This window comes from Eurypyga helias, unplaced genomic scaffold (genome assembly GCF_000690775.1).
Source record: "Eurypyga helias isolate BGI_N326 unplaced genomic scaffold, ASM69077v1 scaffold16967, whole genome shotgun sequence".
Classification (NCBI taxonomy): Eukaryota; Metazoa; Chordata; class Aves; order Eurypygiformes; family Eurypygidae; genus Eurypyga; species Eurypyga helias.
The window spans coordinates 56,000-76,256 of NW_010262476.1; the positions used below are offsets into that span (position 1 = coordinate 56,000).

Consider the following 20,257-nt stretch of genomic DNA (forward strand, 5'->3'; position numbering starts at 1 on the left):
CCAGATTAAAATATTAAGTCTCTGTATTTATGAATTGATGCTTCCTTTCCAAAAGAATCAAGTACCTAATGTTACGGTTCATAAAGCTAAAATTCCAGTAGAGCAGCTCTCACTTCTGTTGGTGTTTGCAAGCATACCTGTTCCACAGATAAGAGCACGGAGCTGGCAGCGTTGAAGAACTGAAGTATTTTTAACTGAACTAGTTGTGGTGAAGCAGTTTAACTGCCCACAGTCCATCCAGACTTGCCAGGCTGAGGGCATAAGCACCCACGCCTGTGTTTGAGGCGTAGTAGTCAGGCAGGTAGTCCTGACTGATGTTTCAGCCACAGCCTTTTGGTGAAGCTGAGAGAGTATACACAACCTCACTTTGCAAATGCCTGGGAATGTTGAATACATTTTCTTGGGGCCTATTGCTCCCACCGTAGAGCCAGAGAGTGGGAACTTGCCATTTAGCTTAGACAGTTGCTGACGTTAGATAGAGTCAGATTAACTGTGTACTAGAAGGGTGTATTTCATTCTGTCAATTAATTTGTGTGGGCAGCAGTTTCCAATGTAAGCATGTTGACCATCAGCTGGGAGGGGTAACGTGTTTAAACACTCCAGGAGGCATAACTTGGACCGTGCCCTAGGAAGATACCTATACTGCTATCGTGACTCAACTTATGCTTGTTCATTTATGTAATTCAGTCAGATTTGATCAGACTTTTATCCTGAACTGCTTTAGCCTTTGTTTCACATCCTAAACTCTGTTAGATACATGTTCAACTATTAACATGGAAGTTTTCACTGGTAGAGATAATACAAACCATTACTTTAGGCACCGAACTTTTTATATTCCAGGTTCTGTTATTGAGTCAAAATATTTCCCTTATGCTAATCAACGGTTAGCTTTTCTGACAATCATTTAAGATAAAATTCCCTGGAGATGGAAATGGTTTTGGACCTTCAGCTGTTGTGGGATAGGCCAGTATCAGGTAACCCAGTTCAGCACAGCTCAGTCTAGAACATATGTTTGAGAAAACTTTTACCTTTTCCAAACCAAGTCTTAGACTTTGTCACTACCCAAGTAGCTCCCAGTATATCCTATAGGAGTTTTGTGTGCAAATTCCAGTATAGATCTCCTGATTCTACAGAATTTTATCTGGAATAACTATTTTGGATAACAGCAGTGATGTTATCATTCACATTCATCAGCCATTGACACACAGCAAAGACTTTAGTGTCATCTTAGATTTCAGCTAGTTACATCTTGGTGGGGGGGGTGAGTCTCAGCTGATGACATCCTGGTCAAAGGGCATAAATGATGTTCTTAAAGAACCCAGGGGGTAGGGTGCCAATTAACACCACAGTGTTAACCAGAAATCTGCGTTAACAGCTGCCAACTCTTTCATCCTGGCAGAGTTTACAGTCTGGCTCAGCGTGAAGAGTAGTTGGATTAGAAGGTACCAGGGTGGGTGGACAACTGTGTCATAGAAATAAATTCCCATCTGAAGCAGTTCTTCCTGAAGCTTATATGGTTGCAGTGAAAACTGCAACTGCTCCAGCTGGAGTGAGTCCAAAGGAGGCCACGGAGATGCTCCAAGGGCTGGAGCCCCTCTGCCATGGGGACAGGCTGGGAGAGTTGGGGGTGTTCAGCCTGGAGAAGAGAAGGCTCCGGGGAGACCTTATAGCACCTTCCAGTGCCTGGGGGGGCTACAAGGAAGCTGGGGGGGGACTTTTAACAAGGGCCTGTAGTGACAGGACAAGGGGTAACGGGTTTAAATTGAAAGTGGGGAGGTTTAGATTGGATATCAGGAAGTTTTTCCCAGAGAGGGTGGGGAGGCACTGGAACAGGTTGCCCAGAGAAGCTGTGGATGACCCATCCCTGGAAGTGTTCAAGGCCAGGCTGGATGAGGCTTGGAGCAACCTGGTCTAGTGCAAGGTGTCCCTGCCCATGGCAGGGGGGTTGGACCTTGGAACTGGACGGTTTTTAAGGTCCCTTCCAACCCAAACCATTCCATGATTCTATGAAAAGCACTGGGGGCTCATAATACTTGTACATCTCTGTGGTCTACGTTCCACTACAGGACCTGGAGAGCTGCAGGCTGCGTCTGGACCCTGAGATGGACCGGCACAGGTATGAAAGAAAGATCAGCTTTGCTGGGGTTTTGGATGAGAATGAAGATTCAAAGGATTCCCTGCACAGCAGCAGCCACACCCTCAAATCTGAGGCTGGCTTCGAGGAGAAAAAAGGTTTGTCAACACCATAAGGCTTTTGTATTCTCAGGGCTTGTGAAGTGGCGCTTGATTTTATGTTCATTTGCATAGACTGTGTTAAAAAGCAGGCGGCCATGGAGTCACGTGGCTTTGAATCATTTCTGAGACGCTTCTGGCCTTCAGGGTTCAATATAACAAATGTGAGAAGCAAAGACGTTAAATTTTATAAAGCACTGCTATGACTGAAACCGAATGAGAGCACTGCAAGATTTCTAAAAAGGAGGATGCCTCATATCAAGCTGCCTCTCAGTGGGATGCTGAGAGAAGCATCACTATTTGATTCCCTTTAAAAATAAAGTTCAAAAGCGTTCTTGTTTGGTTTTTTTATTATTATTTTTATTTTTTATTTTGATTGCAATTTTTTCATTTTGAGAAAACCAGATAGGAGGGAAGATTGGGATCTTTCTGTGAAAATCTGTACTGGTTTGGAAGTCATGGCATCTCACAGAATTAGTGGTTGATCACTTGATCTCTTGAATTCTTTGCTACCACATGAAAAACACACGCCTATGTGGCTTTTGATGGCTAGCAGATTAACGTTACCGACCTACTGTATACTGTACAAGCAAACCTCAAGCTCACTGTGTTTGCTGAGAACAGCAGATTGTTTCCATTTTTGAGCCATCTCATGCAAAACTCACATACTATCTGATGGTACAAGTGTTGCAATACAATATACAGTCATCGTGCGTATTTGCAATTAGAGGCTAAAATGCCAGTTACCTGTAAATGATTCTCCCTTTAACAAGTTTTCTAGAACTGTTTTAAATTCTGTCTCATAATAGCCATATAAAGGTGCAGATGTGTGAATGATAATTTTGCTGATTGTTTGAAAAGCATAAATGTTGGATGATTGCATGAAAAGGATGGAGTCTGTGGCTGGTTATCCTATAGGAACTGTAACGTGTATTAATGATTCAGAGGAGCTTTTATTGACTTCAGAGGGGATTTGGATAAAGTTTGCATTGCCTTCAGCTGTGAGCCTGCCACAATTACTGGAGAAAATATTAGAACTGTTTCCAAGACTTCCATGCTGTAAAACTGCCTCCAAAATTGTGTGTCAGGTGGGACAGCTACTCCAGTGAAGACAGCTAGGTATCCACCTGAGAAAGGTGAGCGGGATAAATTCACGCTGAACCTCGGTTTTTGTACCCTCGGCATATTGTCAGCCCAGAGGAGCACACAGCCTTGTGGTCTGCCCAGTAGGCTAAGATCAGTGGGATAAGATGTCTCTAACTATTTAGATGAGGAAAAGCTTGGGGTTTTTTTGGTTGGTTGGTTGGTTTGGGGTGTTTTCAAGATAGTTATGACAAATACTTGGAACCACTTTTCAGACTCTCAAGCAGCAATCCCATACACTGGGATATTACCTGGGTGGGAGAATGCCTACACACGGTCCTGCTGGAAAATGCTGGTGCTGTCTCTAACTATCCTGTTTTTCTTGGAGACAATGCTGACTTAGGTTTCCTTCATGTGTTACTGTGCTGTGGGCATAATGCAGAATTGAGTTATTTTTGCAAAGATAGTACTAACTTTCTGTATCCACGACTGTCTTAACATTTTCCCTGCAGTTTCAGTGGATTTTTTTTTTTCCAGTTTCAGTGGATTTTTTTTTTCCCATCCTCCCTTTTCCCTAAGGTGCCATGTAATATTCCTTTACTAAAGCTGCTCTACTACATTTTAGAGATGGGGAAAGTGATTAGGGTAGGAAGGCTGAAACCTAATACACCCTAGCAAAAACATATTTGCAGTATTTTGGAAGCTAAATAAATGCAAGATAATGTTACACTTTAAGATTACTATAATTAAATGTTACACTTTAAGATTACTATAATTATTCTTTCCTCTGGCCACAGCATATTCTTGTGGGGATCCAGATTAACATTAACAGATGCAGAGGCATCTTTTGTAATTCTACACTCTTCTAGATAAGAAAATGTTGTTGTGTGAATGTAACTAAATTTTTCTCACCTGCAGTGACAGGTTTCTTTATCTCAACCTCTTTGATGAGTACTAATCTGTTTCCTTTTATTTTTTCCTGAGTGTTAAAACCTTTGCTTTCATTGCTCACCCCAGGCGTGGCTTAACAGCTATCCAAAAGCTACAAGTTTACTGTATAGAATCTGCTCCAGGTAGGTCTGAAATACAGGCACTGAAGCTAGATAGATGCAGGTTCTCAGAGGATTATATGTACTATTTGGGTGCTAAAAAGGGGTTCTGCAGACTTCATGAAATGCGGTCACAAGTGCTAAAATGATTTGGCCTTCGGGGGAAGTGAGCGACCGTATTGAGGCTGATCTGAACAGAATTCAACCACTAGTGATTGCAGAGGGACTCAACGTGGTCACATGGAGGGTCTCTGGTCACTCAACAGTGATTTGCCCAGCTGATTCATGAAAACTGAGGAGTAGCTCTCAAAACCTATCCAGCTGTCTTCAGCCAGGACGTTAGCCACTGGAAATGGGAGTGGGAATTGGGTTCTGGAGGAATTAGGGGCATTCTCAGGAGTAAAGGTGTGCTTGATTTTTCCTGAAACCAAAATTCAATTGTATGAAAATATTTTTCTTACCCATGGCATCCAAAAAGCCGTATCCTGTTCATTCTCAACTACACACCAAAGGGTAATCGATCACACATGGCCTTGCCTGATTAGATCTGCAGTGAAATGACTGAGTGTTGCAACATTTGGACTGACATACTGCCATGTACTGCCTTTGAACTAAGAGGAGAATGAAAGTGCAAACGGTTGGTGCTTTGAACATTGAACCATTTCATGTCTGTGCTCATCAAAAATGCAGAGTGTCAATGGATGTTGTTAATGCCTGAAAGCTGCTGATTTGTCTGAAGGAGAGGATCTACGTGCTCCCGTTTCCTCTAAAGCATTCTAATGATGAAGAGTAACATGCAGAGACACGGATTTATGCAAATCTTACTTCAAAGAAGTCTTGCGTGCTAACCTCATGAAGCAGACTCCTCTTCTGCAGTCACACGTGCTGTATGAATAAATAATTGATCCTGCTGCAGAGCTCAGTGAGGTTTACAGAACCCAGGCCCGCAGGAAAATAGGTTTGTCCGTGGTGCCTTGTTCATGCTTGGGATTCAGCCGTCTGTCCCTAGCAAGAGGTGATTCTGCACTAATGTAAACCCCAGAGGCTGGCAAAGAAAACTGCTATTTACATCCATTGGACAGATCCTGTTTCCTGGCAGGAATTGATTCAAGTTGGTGTGAATCGCAGGTTTTCCTTGGGTTTCTGTTAGAGCAGCTGACTCTACTTGCTGGTGGTTGAACGAAGGCTAATTCCAAACTCAGACAAGGCCTGAGGTGACGTGCCAGGTCTCAGGAAAGGAGGTGCTGAACACATTTCCGTAAAGCATCTTTACTGCCTGATTGACAGAGCTGCATTGGCGGTGGCTTTGAAGGGAGCCTCTGGCCCCACGTTCCTGGGTAGGAGAAAGGACGCTGCAATTCAGGCTGGCAGCTAAGGGTCGGGAGGGAGGGGAGGGCCAGGCTATCTTTCTTTTTTAAATGGGGAAAAATTAAGGGGAAAAAAGTCCTCTTTTATTCTTTTAATACAGTTCCCAGCAGGAAGATCAGGATAGGAGGCTCCCGCTTGCTCCAGATTAAAGGAACTCGCAGTTTCCGGGTGAAGAAGGGGGGTTCCCTTTCCAGCATTCGCCGGGCCGGCAGCCTAAAGAGCACCAAGTTATCACGGCAGGACTCAGAGTCTGAGAATGAGGAGCTGCAGCTGTCCCACAGCAGGGACACTGTCACTGATATAGGTAACTTAGACGAGTGGGTGGAAAGGGAGGGGACAATAGGCAGGACCTAAAGTCTTGATGTGGTTGCAGCAGAGCTAGAAATGACCAGAGACCCCCACCCCAGCAGGCTAGGAAAAACCCAGAGTCCTCTTCAGGGACTGCCCGAACTAGAGCCTGGGAGGAACACAGTTCAAATCCTGGGTGCAGCGTCGGCTCCATGCACAGGTTGTCAATTCAGAGCTCCGTGTTAGAGCATGAACTCTTGGAATGCTGGTGCCTGCCAGCCAAATGCATGCTGTCTTTAGGGGAGCACATGCCTGTGTGTATATGCACATACACACACCCCTAAATCATATGATATAATGAATACATGAGGCCATTTGCATATATGGTAATTTACTGTCCATATGAGCAGATAGGATATATATATGTACAGACATGCATTTCATATTCTATGTAGCATGTGATGTCATAGGCATGTCGTATGACATGTAATATATATATTTCCATATGCAGAACATAACATGTACATGCTACATACTATCTTTCTATATACTGGCATATACATATATTTTTACAGTTTACAGCTGCTTTCCTTAGTCTTGAAAAAATGGATCCACATATATCTATCTTACGGAAACCAAATGTGCATCCTGTCATGAGAAATCTCCATCACAGTTGAACTAAAGGGGCTCCCTCTGCTAGGGGTGTTAACCAAAAACTACAGTTTGGATACAATTGGAGCTGAAATAACCTCCCAAGCTTAATGGTCATTTTTGTGTTGCCCGAAAGATGCTCCAGTAGGTGAACATGGAGAGTGGGATTACCTGTTCTGTAGACTTTGGCAAGTCACAGTTCACTTAAAGAGGAGAAAGAAAGGATTAACCCGATTTCATCCCCAGCCATCTCTCTCTTAACGGCATTAATGTTAGTATTCTAGGAGGCCCATAGGTTATGAAATGACTAGAGGAAACACAGGGGTCAGTGAAGTTCCCAGAGAAATCTCCCCCTTGCCTGAGTTCTTTAGAACTAGTGGGCTAGAATCAGGATTTTTTTCCCCTTTCATCCCCATGACATTAGCAGTTTCCATGGGCAATTAGCAGTGACTTCGCCTATTGGCATTTCCAGTTGGATGCCACTTCTGGTTGGATTTTTGTTGACCTTTTTAACCACAGAGCCCAGTCAATGCAGATCATTAAACCAACCATTTGCAGCATCTGAATGGTGCAAAGAATTTGTTTCTGATGTTTTTCATTTAACTTCTCCCCTTCCATTAAAGAAAACAGTGGGGAGGGAGCGGTGTTTGCTACTGACAAGATGGCCTGTGGGCCAAGTCTAAATGGCTCTTGTAATTGTCAAGCCAGCGTGATAGAAGGATTGGGGAGGGGTGTCCAAACGCAGTCTTTCTAGTGTGGCATATTCTGTGTACTCTGGTCTGTTCCCACAAGGCTGGCCTGGCTTACAAGTGCTGTCCCTAGTCTTTAAGCACATAGGGAGCAATAAAAACAACCACCTTTTGGGTATTTTTCTTTTGAAGAAGGGAGCCCTTGGAGCGCGAGCGAACCTAGCATCGAGCCCGAGGTGCTGAGCAACACAGGCGCGGAGGAGAACTATCATCGGAACATGTCGTGGCTGCATGTAAGTATGACTCGCTGGCAGCGCTCTCAAGGATGGCATTTTCAGTGGGAAAACCTTTGTGCTGGCAATAACCTGATCGCAATCTGTGCTTTCTCTGTGTAGCATCAAGGATCTGAAGTGTAAGTAAGCTGCAACCTTTGGAAATCACCTGTTTGCCATTTCTAAAATGGACTAAAACCAGAAAGGTTTTGTCTTGCTCCCTCTGTCCATTTCATAGATTTGGTTTGTAAGGGAAAAGCGACTATTTCTCCCTATGTGTGAAGGGACAGCCATACTACGTGAGCTGAAAAACCCATTAGCTCAGGGTCTCCAGCATGGCTAGTAGTGAGTAGTTCAGGAAGAGTAACAGAATGGGAGACAGTGTGAGCTGGGCTCCTATATTCTGGGAAATGGCATTTTAGAAGCTACTTGAGCTGGAGGTTCTGTTGTGGGCACTATGTTTACTAACTGCCAGCAGATTTTTCCTCAGGGAGTTTTTCCAACCCATTTTTAAGCCGATTGATATACTTTTCTCTCCATTAACTCTACAGCAATAAGCTTAATTATGCACCTTGTGGGGAAAAAAAAATGCTTTTGGGACATTTTCTTTGAATCCATTAGATACTCCATTCTATCACAATGTCTAACCCAACAGGGCCTTGGGTATTTTCAACTCTACCCAACAGATGGGGAGTACAACACTGCAAATGTGGTTTGGTGATGCAGGGCCCAAGACATTCATTTTGGTGATCTCTGTACCCATAACTTAGACATGCCAAAATTCACTTGGGCTAAGTCTAAGCTGTTCAATGCCCTGGCACCTAAGGGCTGTACACTTCTACCTCTGTTACCTCCTGACACTCTGTGATGGTCAGCGTGCCGATGTGAACATGCTTTGCAGGAAAGTTGGATTGCCTCCCTGTGCATAGATGGGTTGTGTCCTGCATGTGTGTATGAGGACAGAGGCCTCTTGACTTCTGAGTTGCCTTTGGAAAAGACAGTTGCCAATAATGAGTTGATATCCCCTTTCGTCAAGTATTTCACACAGTCTGCTCTCAACTGCCCCATTCCTATGGGATGTGGGCAAGACAAAGTTTAATGTAATACTGGGATATCAGAAGCAGTCTTGATTTGAAAAGCAGTCTTTTTTGGAAGAGGGTGGCAGGGTGGGAAACTTCAGTGTCGTGTCTTCCAAGCTAGTACATCAGTCCCTGGACTACCCCACTTCTCTGTCAGATTTGGAAATTCCAGTGTACTGAACTGGGTATGTTAGAGCGTGTACTAGGTGATGAATTGCTAGAGGATAAAGGCATCTCCCTAGCTAGCAGCTTAGGATAATTCATGGTGCCTTTGCTCAGTGTGGGAGGATGCATGAACTCATAAATACAAGGCGTAAACTGAAGGGAACTTGAGATGTTTGTCTCACTTTACATGTGATTAGCCTGCATAGGAGAAAGGAAGATTTGAAAAATCATCTGTTCCAGTTAATGCCACGCAAGTACCAGTATCGCATGAGAACTTTCTCTGTTTGTTTGTTGGAAGGAAGGGGTGGGTGGATAGTCACTGAAACTACAGGCAAAACAAAAACCTGCTTTACTTAATGGCCATGAGAAAACCCCGCAAAAGGACCACTGGTCCCAGTTACTTCTGTGCATGCACCAGCACTTCCTTTCCCTGTCCTTTACAGCAGTCCGGAGCGTGATGTCCTCACTGTAGGTCAGTGTACCGTAACTACAAGCTGTAAGAGGGGAGCAGAGCCTGGGCAGAGGCTATACAGTGCTGAGCAGATGTATATCACTTACACATTGATACAACACTGGTGTCTTGAGTTCTTCCTGGTGGACTCCCAAAATAACATGAGGCCAGAACAGGCAGGCAAAGGCAAGAATTCCCACATACGCAGCACAGATGTGTTTTAAGTTAAGGTCCTGACTTTTGGGAAGCCTAAATATCTGAGAGTTGAGAGTGATGTGGCTGCCTTACTTGAGAGTGCCAGCAGCTTCACAGACAATAAATGGATGGAAAAAGGTGGGATAGCCTCTTTCTGGGTAGTTCTGGGTAGTTCTGAGGTTGTAGATGAAGAGAAGGATTTGTAAAGGCCAGTTCTAACCTACATTGTGAATGGCTGTGTGTTTTCCTCAGAGTGCTACTAAGTGGTTTGTGTGTGACATGAAGACCAGTGTGCAAATTGCTGCTGGTCTGAGCTCTGCTGCTTCAGGAACAAACCCTCTGAGTTACACCAGAGTGCAGTCACTCAAGTGTAGACAACCAAGGCTGTCTTTAATTAATTAGTTTAGGGACTAATAGCAGTGTTGCTGCAGCAAAGCAGGGCTCAAAATAGCTAAATGCCCAAATATTTATTCTGTTTCTTAGGCAGGTTTTACAGCTTCTTGCTGCCATATGGCAACACCACTAGAAAGAGTAACTGAGCCCACTAACATAAAGCTGGGCTGGATGGGCCTTCCCAGGCACGGTGTGGGAAGCATATGCACAACTGGCACAGTTTACTCCTACTTGAGAGCGTTCTGAGACATTTCCTTTCCCCTTCCTTGAAGGAAACCAACCCCTGAACCTGGTGGGTTTGCAGCTTTAATGATGATTGAGTAGTTGACAGTTTCTAGTCCAGGCCCTCATCTCGGAGTGGCGGTACAGCAGCTTTTCTGCAAACTGCGAGAATACTGTTTTCCTCAGCCTTAATCTTGCCACCAGCCAAACATAGGCAGCTACAGCTCCTCAGCCTCTTTGTCTGCGTTGTTAACTCTGTTGTTTCTTTAGCCCTGCCTAGCTAGTTTGCAAATCGCTTGCAAGAATGGAGCTCTGCACAGACACACATATCTTTCCAAAAAGCCATGTTGAGCTTCATTCCTCCCCAGCTAGGCTGTGGAAAACTTAGTTTGACTGTCCCCATCCCTGGCTGCCCTATGCCGTTCTCTGTGTAACTCCATTTTCTGTAGGTAACTAATCCCTTTTTTTCTTCCAAGGTGATGATTCTACTATGCAACCAGCAAAGTTTCATATGTACCCACATCGACTACTGTCACCCACACTGCTACCTCCATCACAGCCGGTCCTGTGCTCGTCTTGTCCGGGCCATCAAACTCCTGTATGGAGACACAGTGGACTCTCTGCGAGAAAACAGCACACTGAACAGTGTGGCAAGAGGCAAAAAGCAAAAGGAAGTGAGTAGGTGGAAAAAGCAGAATATTTTGGGTTTGGTCTGGGCAGGTCATCGTTACCTTCAAGGACTGCATAATGTACTCAAACAGTTCTTCATGACAAAATGAACACAGCCCTTCCTAAACACCACTCTGCTGTAAAAAACCACCCCACTATTACATCATTTGGCAGTATGGAAGGAATGTAATCTGTATTGATTGGGAAGAATCTTAGTTGCTCACAGTCATTTAAAAGCTTGTAACCAGACTTTAATTTTAATGTTCTTTTATGGCCTCTACTTATCAGCCCCTGGAGTCCATTCTCTTTTTTTCATGTTTCTTCTCATCTGTTAATAAGAATCACTCTTGAGATTCTTGCAAAATCTTGCATAATTTCTTTCTTTTAGGTCTGAGTTCTCAGAGCTGTTTCAAGAATTGTATATATTAGTCTTTAACGTTACAGTCTCTTTAGTGACGCACTTTTAATGACCAGTTCAGCCGGATATTCAAACAAGATTGCGCCTTTTTAGCCATATAAGGGGTGCTTTAACAGTGGAAATACATTTCTGCTCTCAGTAAAGTGCCCACCCAGGTACCAATCGTGTCAACAGTTGGTTAATACTTTCATATTCCTGATCACAACAGACTACAGTTATTCTGAGTACTTGTAATGGCAGAGAAATTCAACTGCTTTGCAGGAACATCGAAAACAAAAGTGTTCATGAAACTCTCATCGAGATTTCAGTTGGGTAAAGAGGCTATCATCCCTGTAAGTGGGAAATGAAGGAGTAGCAGGCAAGTTCATAATGTTTCTTCATCAACCAGCAGATTGTTTCCCATCAAGTTAGAAAATCGAAGGGTATTTTTATGGATCAAAGCACAGAGCAGATGAAACAACAGATAATGATTCTGCTTTCCTGGAAACTGTAGCCCCCATATATTTCCCCTGACACAGAAAAGTAGTGTATCACAGTTATTTAGGAAGAGAGGCAGTCATTTTCTGTACAGGAGGCAGGACTGAGACGAGCAGCTGGCAGTGTTCATGAAAGGTAGCAAAAGAACATCATGCATCACGGTGTGTTTCATCTCGGACTTGGAATTGCAAGGCAGAGTGATACACATTTCGTAGAATCATAGAATCATAGAATGGTTAGGGTTGGAAGGGCCCTTAAAGATCATCTAGATCCACCCCCCCTGCCATGGGCAGGGACACCTTCCACTAGACCAGGTGTACATCCACCTGGCACATCCAGCCTGGCCTTGAAGACATCCAGGGAGGGGGCATCCACAACATCGCTGGGCAACCTGTCCCAGTGCCTCCCCACCCTCTCTGTGAAGAATTTCTTCCTGACATCTAATCTAAACCTCCCTGATTTCAATTGATACCCATTACCCCTTGTCCTATCACTACAGGCCCATGTAAAAAGTCCTCTCCCAGTGCCCTTGTAGGCCTCCTTCAGATACTGGAAAGCTGCAATGAGGTCTCCTCGGAGCCTCCTCTTCTCCAGGCTGAACAAGCCCAATTCTTTCATCATCCATCAGACCATCAAAGCCTTTAAGCATCAGCAACGTAAAAAGGGGTTGGGGGACACTAAGGTTTCCTACAAACACATGCACCGAGTTTGTACACACCTCACTGCAGCGACCGACAACTTCCGAATTTTATGTAGCGGTAGACTTCTCATCCCGGCACCTCATGCTCTGGCAGTATTCCTCAAGCATGGTCGTTCTCTGACTGCGTGGGCACCATTTCCACCTTTACCTGGGTTGGAGAGGAGCCTCCCTCTTGCTCTCGCAGCTGGCAGAATGAGAGGCTGGAGGTAGGCGCAGTGGGCAGACCTGGCTGTGTGCTCCATGGGGCTTGTCAGCTCTCTGGTAAACGAGGACCCCTCTGTGAATCAGCAGGCTGCTAGCTTGAGGAGAAGAGTCTGTGGCAACCTAGCATTGTGGGAGAAGTCCCTGATATTGTGAATAATGAGCATAAAAAGGACTTGTGGTTATCACTGGCACTGGCAATCTGCTAGGGACAGCTCTCAGGCAGGCATGGGCTCAAGTCCTGAAATGTGTTGTCACTTAGGTTTTCTGAGGAAGAAGAGAAGATAAACGTAGCTGAGAGGAATCAGTGTTGTGTGCACCAAACACTGCCGCTGGTAGCTTTTTAGAGGGAAGCTCTAGACCTCTAACCTGTGTAAAGTACTGTTCTCCTGAAGTACGTGGGTGTTCCACCATGAAGATTACACAGAGCATGTGCACAGTCTCATTTGGTTTACTGGCTACTGCCTTAAGAATTTTTGGGGAAAAGCGTTGTTAAAAAGAGAAGGAAAATGGATGAAATACGTCACCTCACTGATACTAGGCCTGTTGCCAAGACAAGAGAAGGCTTTGTGCTACTGCTCTGGTACTAGACAGCTTCTAGTGTATGAAAAATCCTTTTGTACATTATTTCCTCCCTTCCCATACTTTGGGAAATCTAAATGCGAACTACACTTACTATTTTTTTTTTTTTCTTTCAGTGCTCAGACAAGTCATGCTTGAGAACTCCTTCTCTAAAAAAGAGAGTGGTCGATATCAACTTGGAAGGGAAGAAGGACTCTGGAATGTTAAAATACATCAGGCACCAGGTACCTAGGCCATATGCTAGTTAGGGAGGCTGTCACATAGATGTCAGGTTGGACTGCAACAAGAAGGAAAATATATGCGGACCTCTAAGCCTCTGTGAGCAACTGTTGTTCCTAAATATCAATCAGTTGACTCCTACATGTTTTCCCCGGCTCAGTAATGCTAAATATAAGCCTCTCGAGGTGGCCCTGCCAAAGAATCCTTGAAACATGTAGCTCCATTAAATCACAGTCTGCACCTCTGGCTTCCCTTAGCGACACATGTATCAAAACTGGGGATACAAAAAATTAAAATAATTTTAAATGAAAATCCAAATGTGTTTAACTACAACCTGTGAGATACATCAATAGTGTTCTTTGTTCTTTCTTGTTCAGCTTTCCTGAAGAAACAACAGTCTCTTCACAGGCCTGTTCTTGGCAGTCTGTGAGATTTTTGTGGATCTGTGTCACCGTTTATGTACCACCTTGGGAGAGTTTGACTTTCCTTGTGTCCTCTTTATCAGTGTTTTGGTGACATGAGTGACTAGCAACAGACTCAAGCAACCAGCTCGCAAGCATTCCTCTTTCAGTGTAGGCTGAGCCTTATCTTCTGTAGAGCATTGTCTAAATGGCTGCAACCAGACTTTTATCAGCGGGTAACCTGCAGACCAAAACTAGGGTAAAATTACTGAGCGGGTCGTTCACTGTGGATGGTTTGCACAGCTCTGCTGGTAAGGCATGGCTTGTTTTTTTGCAGGTAATGAGCCTCTCCCCTGCACCTTTGTCCCTGCTAATCAAGGCAGCTCCTATCCTCACAGAAGAGATGTATGGGGACATCCAGCCGGCAGCATGGGAGCTCCTACTCAGCGTGGATGAGCACATGGCTGGAGCAGCAGGTAGGAGAACAAACCCACGTAGTATGGCTACCATGGCTGGACAACTCACAGTAGGTCACAGCATTGATAGGCAGCTTTGTGGTGGAGGGGTCTTAATGGCACCAAGAGTTTCTTGAGGGCTGTTTGGTTTTCACAGACCTTCCTGTGTTTTTGTGCTCGGTACAAAAGAGATGGTCAGAAGGATCAGGAGAACAATCTCCCAGACCCTGGTTGTGGTGGATCAAAATTAATATTTGTGTTTAGCTGGGTTTCTAAGCAGAGGAAACACAGTGATTGAAAGTTTACTGAAGTATTTTCTATGTTGCCTCATGGAAATGGTTAGTACCAGTTGAGGGCTGATACCAAAACTGCGAAAGGGGATGAGAGTGGAACTGTTATAGGTCCTCTGTTGTGCTGGAAGGAAAATTCTCATGTTGCATGCAGACAGCAGCATTGCTCAATAATTAGTCTTATGGTTTGGCTTTTATCTAATTTTTCCATTTCCACTTGGTGTTAAATTGTGCAAATGACATTTGCTGATCACACAGGGTTGAGAGGCATCCTAAAGAAAGAAGAACAGTACATCATGTACCTGGGAGGGTATTGCCTTGAAAAAGGAATTCCAGATATGGGATGAAATATATTACTGCAAAGTGTAAGACCATGTCCTTGCAAACTAATAAGAACTGTTCTGTTATGAGCTTGGATCTTCCCCCATGGAACTGATACAGGTTTGGCAGAATTCAGAGTATATCAATTGGCCAGAAGATGACTGACTTACTGAGTAGAATTCAGCTGTGGAAACAATAAATACAGTCAGGATGTGTCAGAAGAGGTATTTCATTACAGATTCAAAGTATGAATGCTGCTGTAAAGCACATTGTACAATTTCCTAGAACACAGCACATCCATGCACAGTTCTGGTCACTGAATAAAGAGATACTTACATAGGAGGAAGAATGAAGAGCCTTTATGATAAGGAAATTTATTTAATGGACTCAGGTGAAGATGGAGAGGGGATAATGTTGCTCTCCATAAATACAGCAGACCAGGCATGGTAGTGTAAAGATGAGTATGAGCTTTTTATGACTTATTTCATCCGGAAAACAGAAGATTTCTCACCACCAGAAAAGAGAGCAAATGCACTTGGATTTAAGAATTTGTGAAAAGGATTAGACAATTTGACTCAGGAGGTCCTTTCTAGTCATCCTGTCCTGTCCAAACACTCATAGCTAATGTGTGTGCTAATGCCAGATGTTCGGAAGTCAAGAGCCACAACCCTAGAAACTGTGAACATCAGTGAACACACAGCACTCAGATTGCTTAAATAAAGCATAAATTAAAGCAGTCAAATCTGGTTTTAAGCCAATCTCCCACAACTGTCAAATTCTACCTTTCTCCTCCCGCAGCACCCAAGGAAATGGCTTAAAGATTGCCATCTTCCCCAGATTTGTGCACCTAAGGAGCCATTCCAGATGTTCTCACACTGAAGATTAAATTACAGGCATTTTTATCAAAAGCTGTTAACAATGAAAGCGTTTCGCGGTGCTCCTCAGGCATCACTCCCCTTTCCGTCACACTTCCATCTGGCTTACCCGTCCTTTGTTTTCCACAGCTGGCCATGAATTCTGCCCTGAAGTCCATTGTTTGACTCCACATCTCACGTTCTTCCCTCTTCCCTCGCTTTCCATCTGCTCCATCAGTGCACGGTGCACTTCTTCAGCCCATGGCTCTTCCCTGTGCTCTGCCCTTCCCCTTTACCTTTCCCAAGCCAAATGTGCAGACAGGAAGAAAGGAGCCAAATGAAGAAGAGAAACGAGCTGCCTGGAACTACAATCCTTTCTTCCCTTCAAGTCCCTTTCTGGGGGAATAATTTTGGGTGCTTTTTGTCCCTTATCACAAACTGACCATGGCTCACAGGGAAGGAAACAAGGCTTTGCAGCTGTTCCTCCAAAAAGCCTCTGAGGTACATCTTCCTTGTTCTCCTTTTCCTGAAGGGAGGATTAAAATCCACTTGAGGGTCATCTTTTAGTACTAGCGAGTGATTTCAGCCCCAGGAAAGATGACATTCATCAAGGTCAAAACCTACAAACTCATGATGTTGCCGTCCAAGCTGGGGAAGAACTCCTGTGTTAGTGTACAACAGCACCATCTACTGACCTCCTCTGAGGCTGCAGCTCTTTTTTTGGTCACTTCAGTATGAGCTCACACTTTTAAATTAGCCCTACTAAGACTTGACATGGTTACATGGAAAACACCAAGAAGTAGGCAGTTCTCTGAGCTGGCGAAGCAGGAGGGTCCCTGCATATTTGGAGCAGGACCTTGGTTTTGTGCAGATGTGTGTTTTTTTCAGAGCAGCCTTGGTTTTGTGCAGATGCATCCCATCAGCACAGGGCTCACATCTGTGGCCTTCAGTGCTGGGACAAACACGGTGGCAAACAGCCTCTTTCTACTGTGGAGGAACAGCCACCAAATCTAGAGAAATTGTGTCCAGTGATCTGTGGTGAGCTACTGGTCAAAGCAGCCATGGAGACTCTTGACACCCTCACACCAACACTGTTCCCCCTGCTTTTCTTTCCTGCTCAGTGCCCCTCAGACACCCACCTACGTTAATTGGCCGCCGTTGGTCTGGAGTTGGACTGTGTCGGTTTATATCCAAATAGGTTCCAATGAAATAACTATGGGCTTTCTCAATTTCTATTGTGCTGGTCTCCATTGTGATCTGGTCTTTTGTCTCGAGAAGCAGATTGTGATCATCGTACAGTGCCCATTTAACTAAGAACCTTTTTATTTTTGGTATTATCCATAAAAATAGACATGTCAGACCTCTGCTGGGGCACTGTCTCCCGCTCTGAGGGAAAGGCTGAGCCTCTCTTAAACCAGCCTTTATTCACCATCAGGAAAATCACTTGGAAATGGAATCGTTGAAAGCCAAACTGAATTAGTGCTGTTACTTCAAGAGATGCTTCTTATTTTAAACTAGTTGTGACTGAGATTTCAGTGAGAAGAGCAAAACTGTGTTTTATGTTAAAAGCAGGTTTTCCAGAACCTTTTACAAGCATGCCAGGTAACGCTGCATGCTTCCAAAAGGCAGAATCACAGGTGCTTGGTTTCATGAAGCAGTACAGTTTTCACTAGGGCAAGTAGACTGCTGATTTAATTTCTGGAGCTGAGGTTAAGTTCCTTTCGGTGGGGGTTTGTACAGCTGCAGTTTTTCTCTGCCAAACAAACACATTGCTACGGAAAACAGATGATCAGATATTCTCTCCTTGCAGCTGCCATGTTCCTGCTGTGTGCTGTGAAAGTACCAGAGGCCGTTTCTGACATGCTGATGTCCGAATTTCATCACCCCGAGACAGTGCAAAGGCTGAATGCCATTCTCAAATTCCACACGCTCTGGAGGTTTAGGTATCAAGTCTGGCCAAGGATGGAAGAGGGAGCACAGCAGATCTTTAAGGTAGATAGGACACGTGAAACAAAATGATGCCATTTACAGCTTGCCTGGTGGGAATTACATATCTATTGTAATGACACGCTGCCATGAAATTGCCTGAAAATCTGTTGAGTGAAAAAAAATGGTCGTGTAAGTCACACTAGTGAGGGAGGTGATGTGTAGAGCCCCTGTATAAAATGCGGACAGTGTGATGGGAACACGGGTCAGAAAAAACATCAGAGAAAGAAATCTGTCATATGTGGTGTTACAGTGTAATGGGCTACAGAGTTGGGGAAAGTTTGCTGAGGTAATTGATGTCTTGGGTACTTGTACTCATGTTTAATTAGCAGTACTGACATTAATAATGGTCTGTTGTAACTAAATGTCTTCTGTGTTTGTGTTAGATCCCTCCTCCAAGTATAAACTTCACTCTGCCTTCTCCTGTCCTGGGGATGCCATCCGTGCCAATGTTTGACCCACCCTGGGTCCCTCAGTGCAGTGGGAGTGTGCAAGATCCTATAAATGAAGATCAGTCGGTAAGCAGAGACATCATGACAGTAAGGACCGGTTTTATTCTGTAGCAGCGTGGGGGAAGCTAAAGCCAGAAGATGTGGGCTAAGCTCTGAGTTTTCTTGTCTTCCTCAGCTGGGGAAAACCTAGTACACTGTCCGTGTAAGAAATGCAGAATTTTCTACACACACGTAAGGCTTTTCTGTTTGTTCACTGGGGTGCTGTACTGCATATCACATCCCTGAGAGAGACAGTAACTCACATCTTACGAGCACACAGCTGCTCTCTCTCCAGGAGAAGGTTCGTTCACCTGAACCATCTGGCAGATCATTTCTTTTCACTGGTTCATGAGGTGTCTCTAGGGAGAGGTCTGCACCAAGGCTTATTGTAGACGTAGCTCCAGGAGTTGTCTACTGGTGAATGTCTGGTCATCTACCACTAGTCTGATTTATGTGTAGAAACTGAGTTGATGAAGGTCACCGAGGTCTCTGGCAGAAAACACAGGATGTGTGCATCATAACTAACAGCTTCGGGCTGTGTTTCTTCTCTTTTCTTTCTGACAGAAGTCATTCTCAGCCAGAGCTGTGTCACGTTCCCATCAGCGAGCGGAGCACATCCTGAAGAACCTGCAGCAGGAGGAAGAGAAGAAGCGCCTGGGCCGAGAAGCCAGCCTCATCACTGCCATCCCCATCACTCAGGAGGCCTGCTATGAGCCAACCTGCACACCGAGCTCGGAGCAGGAAGAAGAAGGTGTGCTCCAGGGCCAGGAACTGCATTCCAGGATCTGGGAGCACCTCCCACCAACACAGAGCACTGCTTAGGGGTGTGATGCCCAGGATCATTGATTGTTAGTGTGAGGAAAGTCCCTGCTTTGGTGTGCCCAGGAATGAAATCTATCTTTTCTAACTTGAACCCTTTAATAGTTAAAGGGTGGGAGGAATCACCCTTTGCCAGTGTCTGTCTTAAGACACATAGATTAAGATAGGCTGAGATGTCCCTGGAGCTTTATACCTTTATGGTGACTTAGTGGGGGAGCCAAGATGACCAGCTCAACCTCAGTACCAAACTTTCAGATGCTCAAAATTACATTACATGAGTCACGAAAAGCTTAGCCTTTGAGTGAGGATTTTCATTGGTCCTGGCTAACAGAGCACAAGATTACATTAAAGGCATTCCAAGGTACGTGCCATTAGGTGAGTACAGTGGTTTTCAGATCTAAACATGCATTGGGAAATCTGTGAGCAGAAATCCCAATTCTTAGGGAAAAACTAAGCACCAGCAACCAGGATGGTTAACAGGATGTAGATTAAAAGAAGTATAGAGCCAGCTCAGTTACAGTATGACTCACCAAAGCACTGAACACTTTTACGGAACAATGCACTGCTGGTTCACAAAGCATGAGCAAATTAACTATCTGACTCACATTTATAGCTTTTAAATTGTACCTTTTGAGCGTAACCTGACTTGAGCTTTTGCTGTTTCAATTTGGTTGCAAATGCTCTCCTTCAGAACTGTTCCCTAAAGTCTATCAGTTGGATGTGGATTGACATTTCCTGTTCTCTTTGTCAGTAGAAGAAGTTGCCAACCTGGCCTCCCGCCGTCTCTCCGTGAGTCCCTCCTGCACCTCCAGTACATCTCATAGGAACTACTCCTTCCGCCGCGGCTCTGTCTGGTCAGTGCGGTCAGCAGTCAGTGCAGAAGGTGGGTTGACTTCACTTTGGAGTATCCTTTCCTACGAGTTCATCCACTGGAAGCCTTTCCCGTTGACCTATAAAGCTGGTGGCATTTCCTTTAGCTGAATGTATTCCCAAGCTTGAGCCATGTATAAATTACAGCTCTGCATTATGTTATTCTCTCCTGATGTCACAACGTCTTCCCTTATTTCTCATGTTTCATTTACAGAGTAGTGCCATGGAGAGCACTCTGGCTGAAAAAATGGTAATGAAATGGGATTTCATCAAAAAGAAAATGGGTTCCCTATGAGAAGAAAAATGTAAATTGTAAAAATACATATTTACAGTGAAAATTCTTGATCAAGAAGTTGGCTGGAGGCTG

At 44.4% G+C, this 20,257-nt stretch overlaps 1 protein-coding gene across 1 annotated transcript in view; it reads left to right on the plus strand.

Annotated features, from left to right (window-relative positions):
* UNC80 (unc-80 homolog (C. elegans)) overlaps nucleotides 1-20,257 on the plus strand; it is a gene marked incomplete at both ends in the record, with an annotated part of 89,852 nt that overhangs the window by 51,545 nt on the left and 18,050 nt on the right. Inside the window, 10 exon segments of the mRNA XM_010155744.1 lie at nucleotides 2,058-2,232; nucleotides 5,833-6,036; nucleotides 7,553-7,653; nucleotides 10,614-10,811; nucleotides 13,301-13,408; nucleotides 14,142-14,280; nucleotides 17,535-17,716; nucleotides 18,097-18,228; nucleotides 18,766-18,952; nucleotides 19,775-19,903. Of these exon segments, the coding sequence (XP_010154046.1) occupies nucleotides 2,058-2,232; nucleotides 5,833-6,036; nucleotides 7,553-7,653; nucleotides 10,614-10,811; nucleotides 13,301-13,408; nucleotides 14,142-14,280; nucleotides 17,535-17,716; nucleotides 18,097-18,228; nucleotides 18,766-18,952; nucleotides 19,775-19,903 (1,555 nt within the window).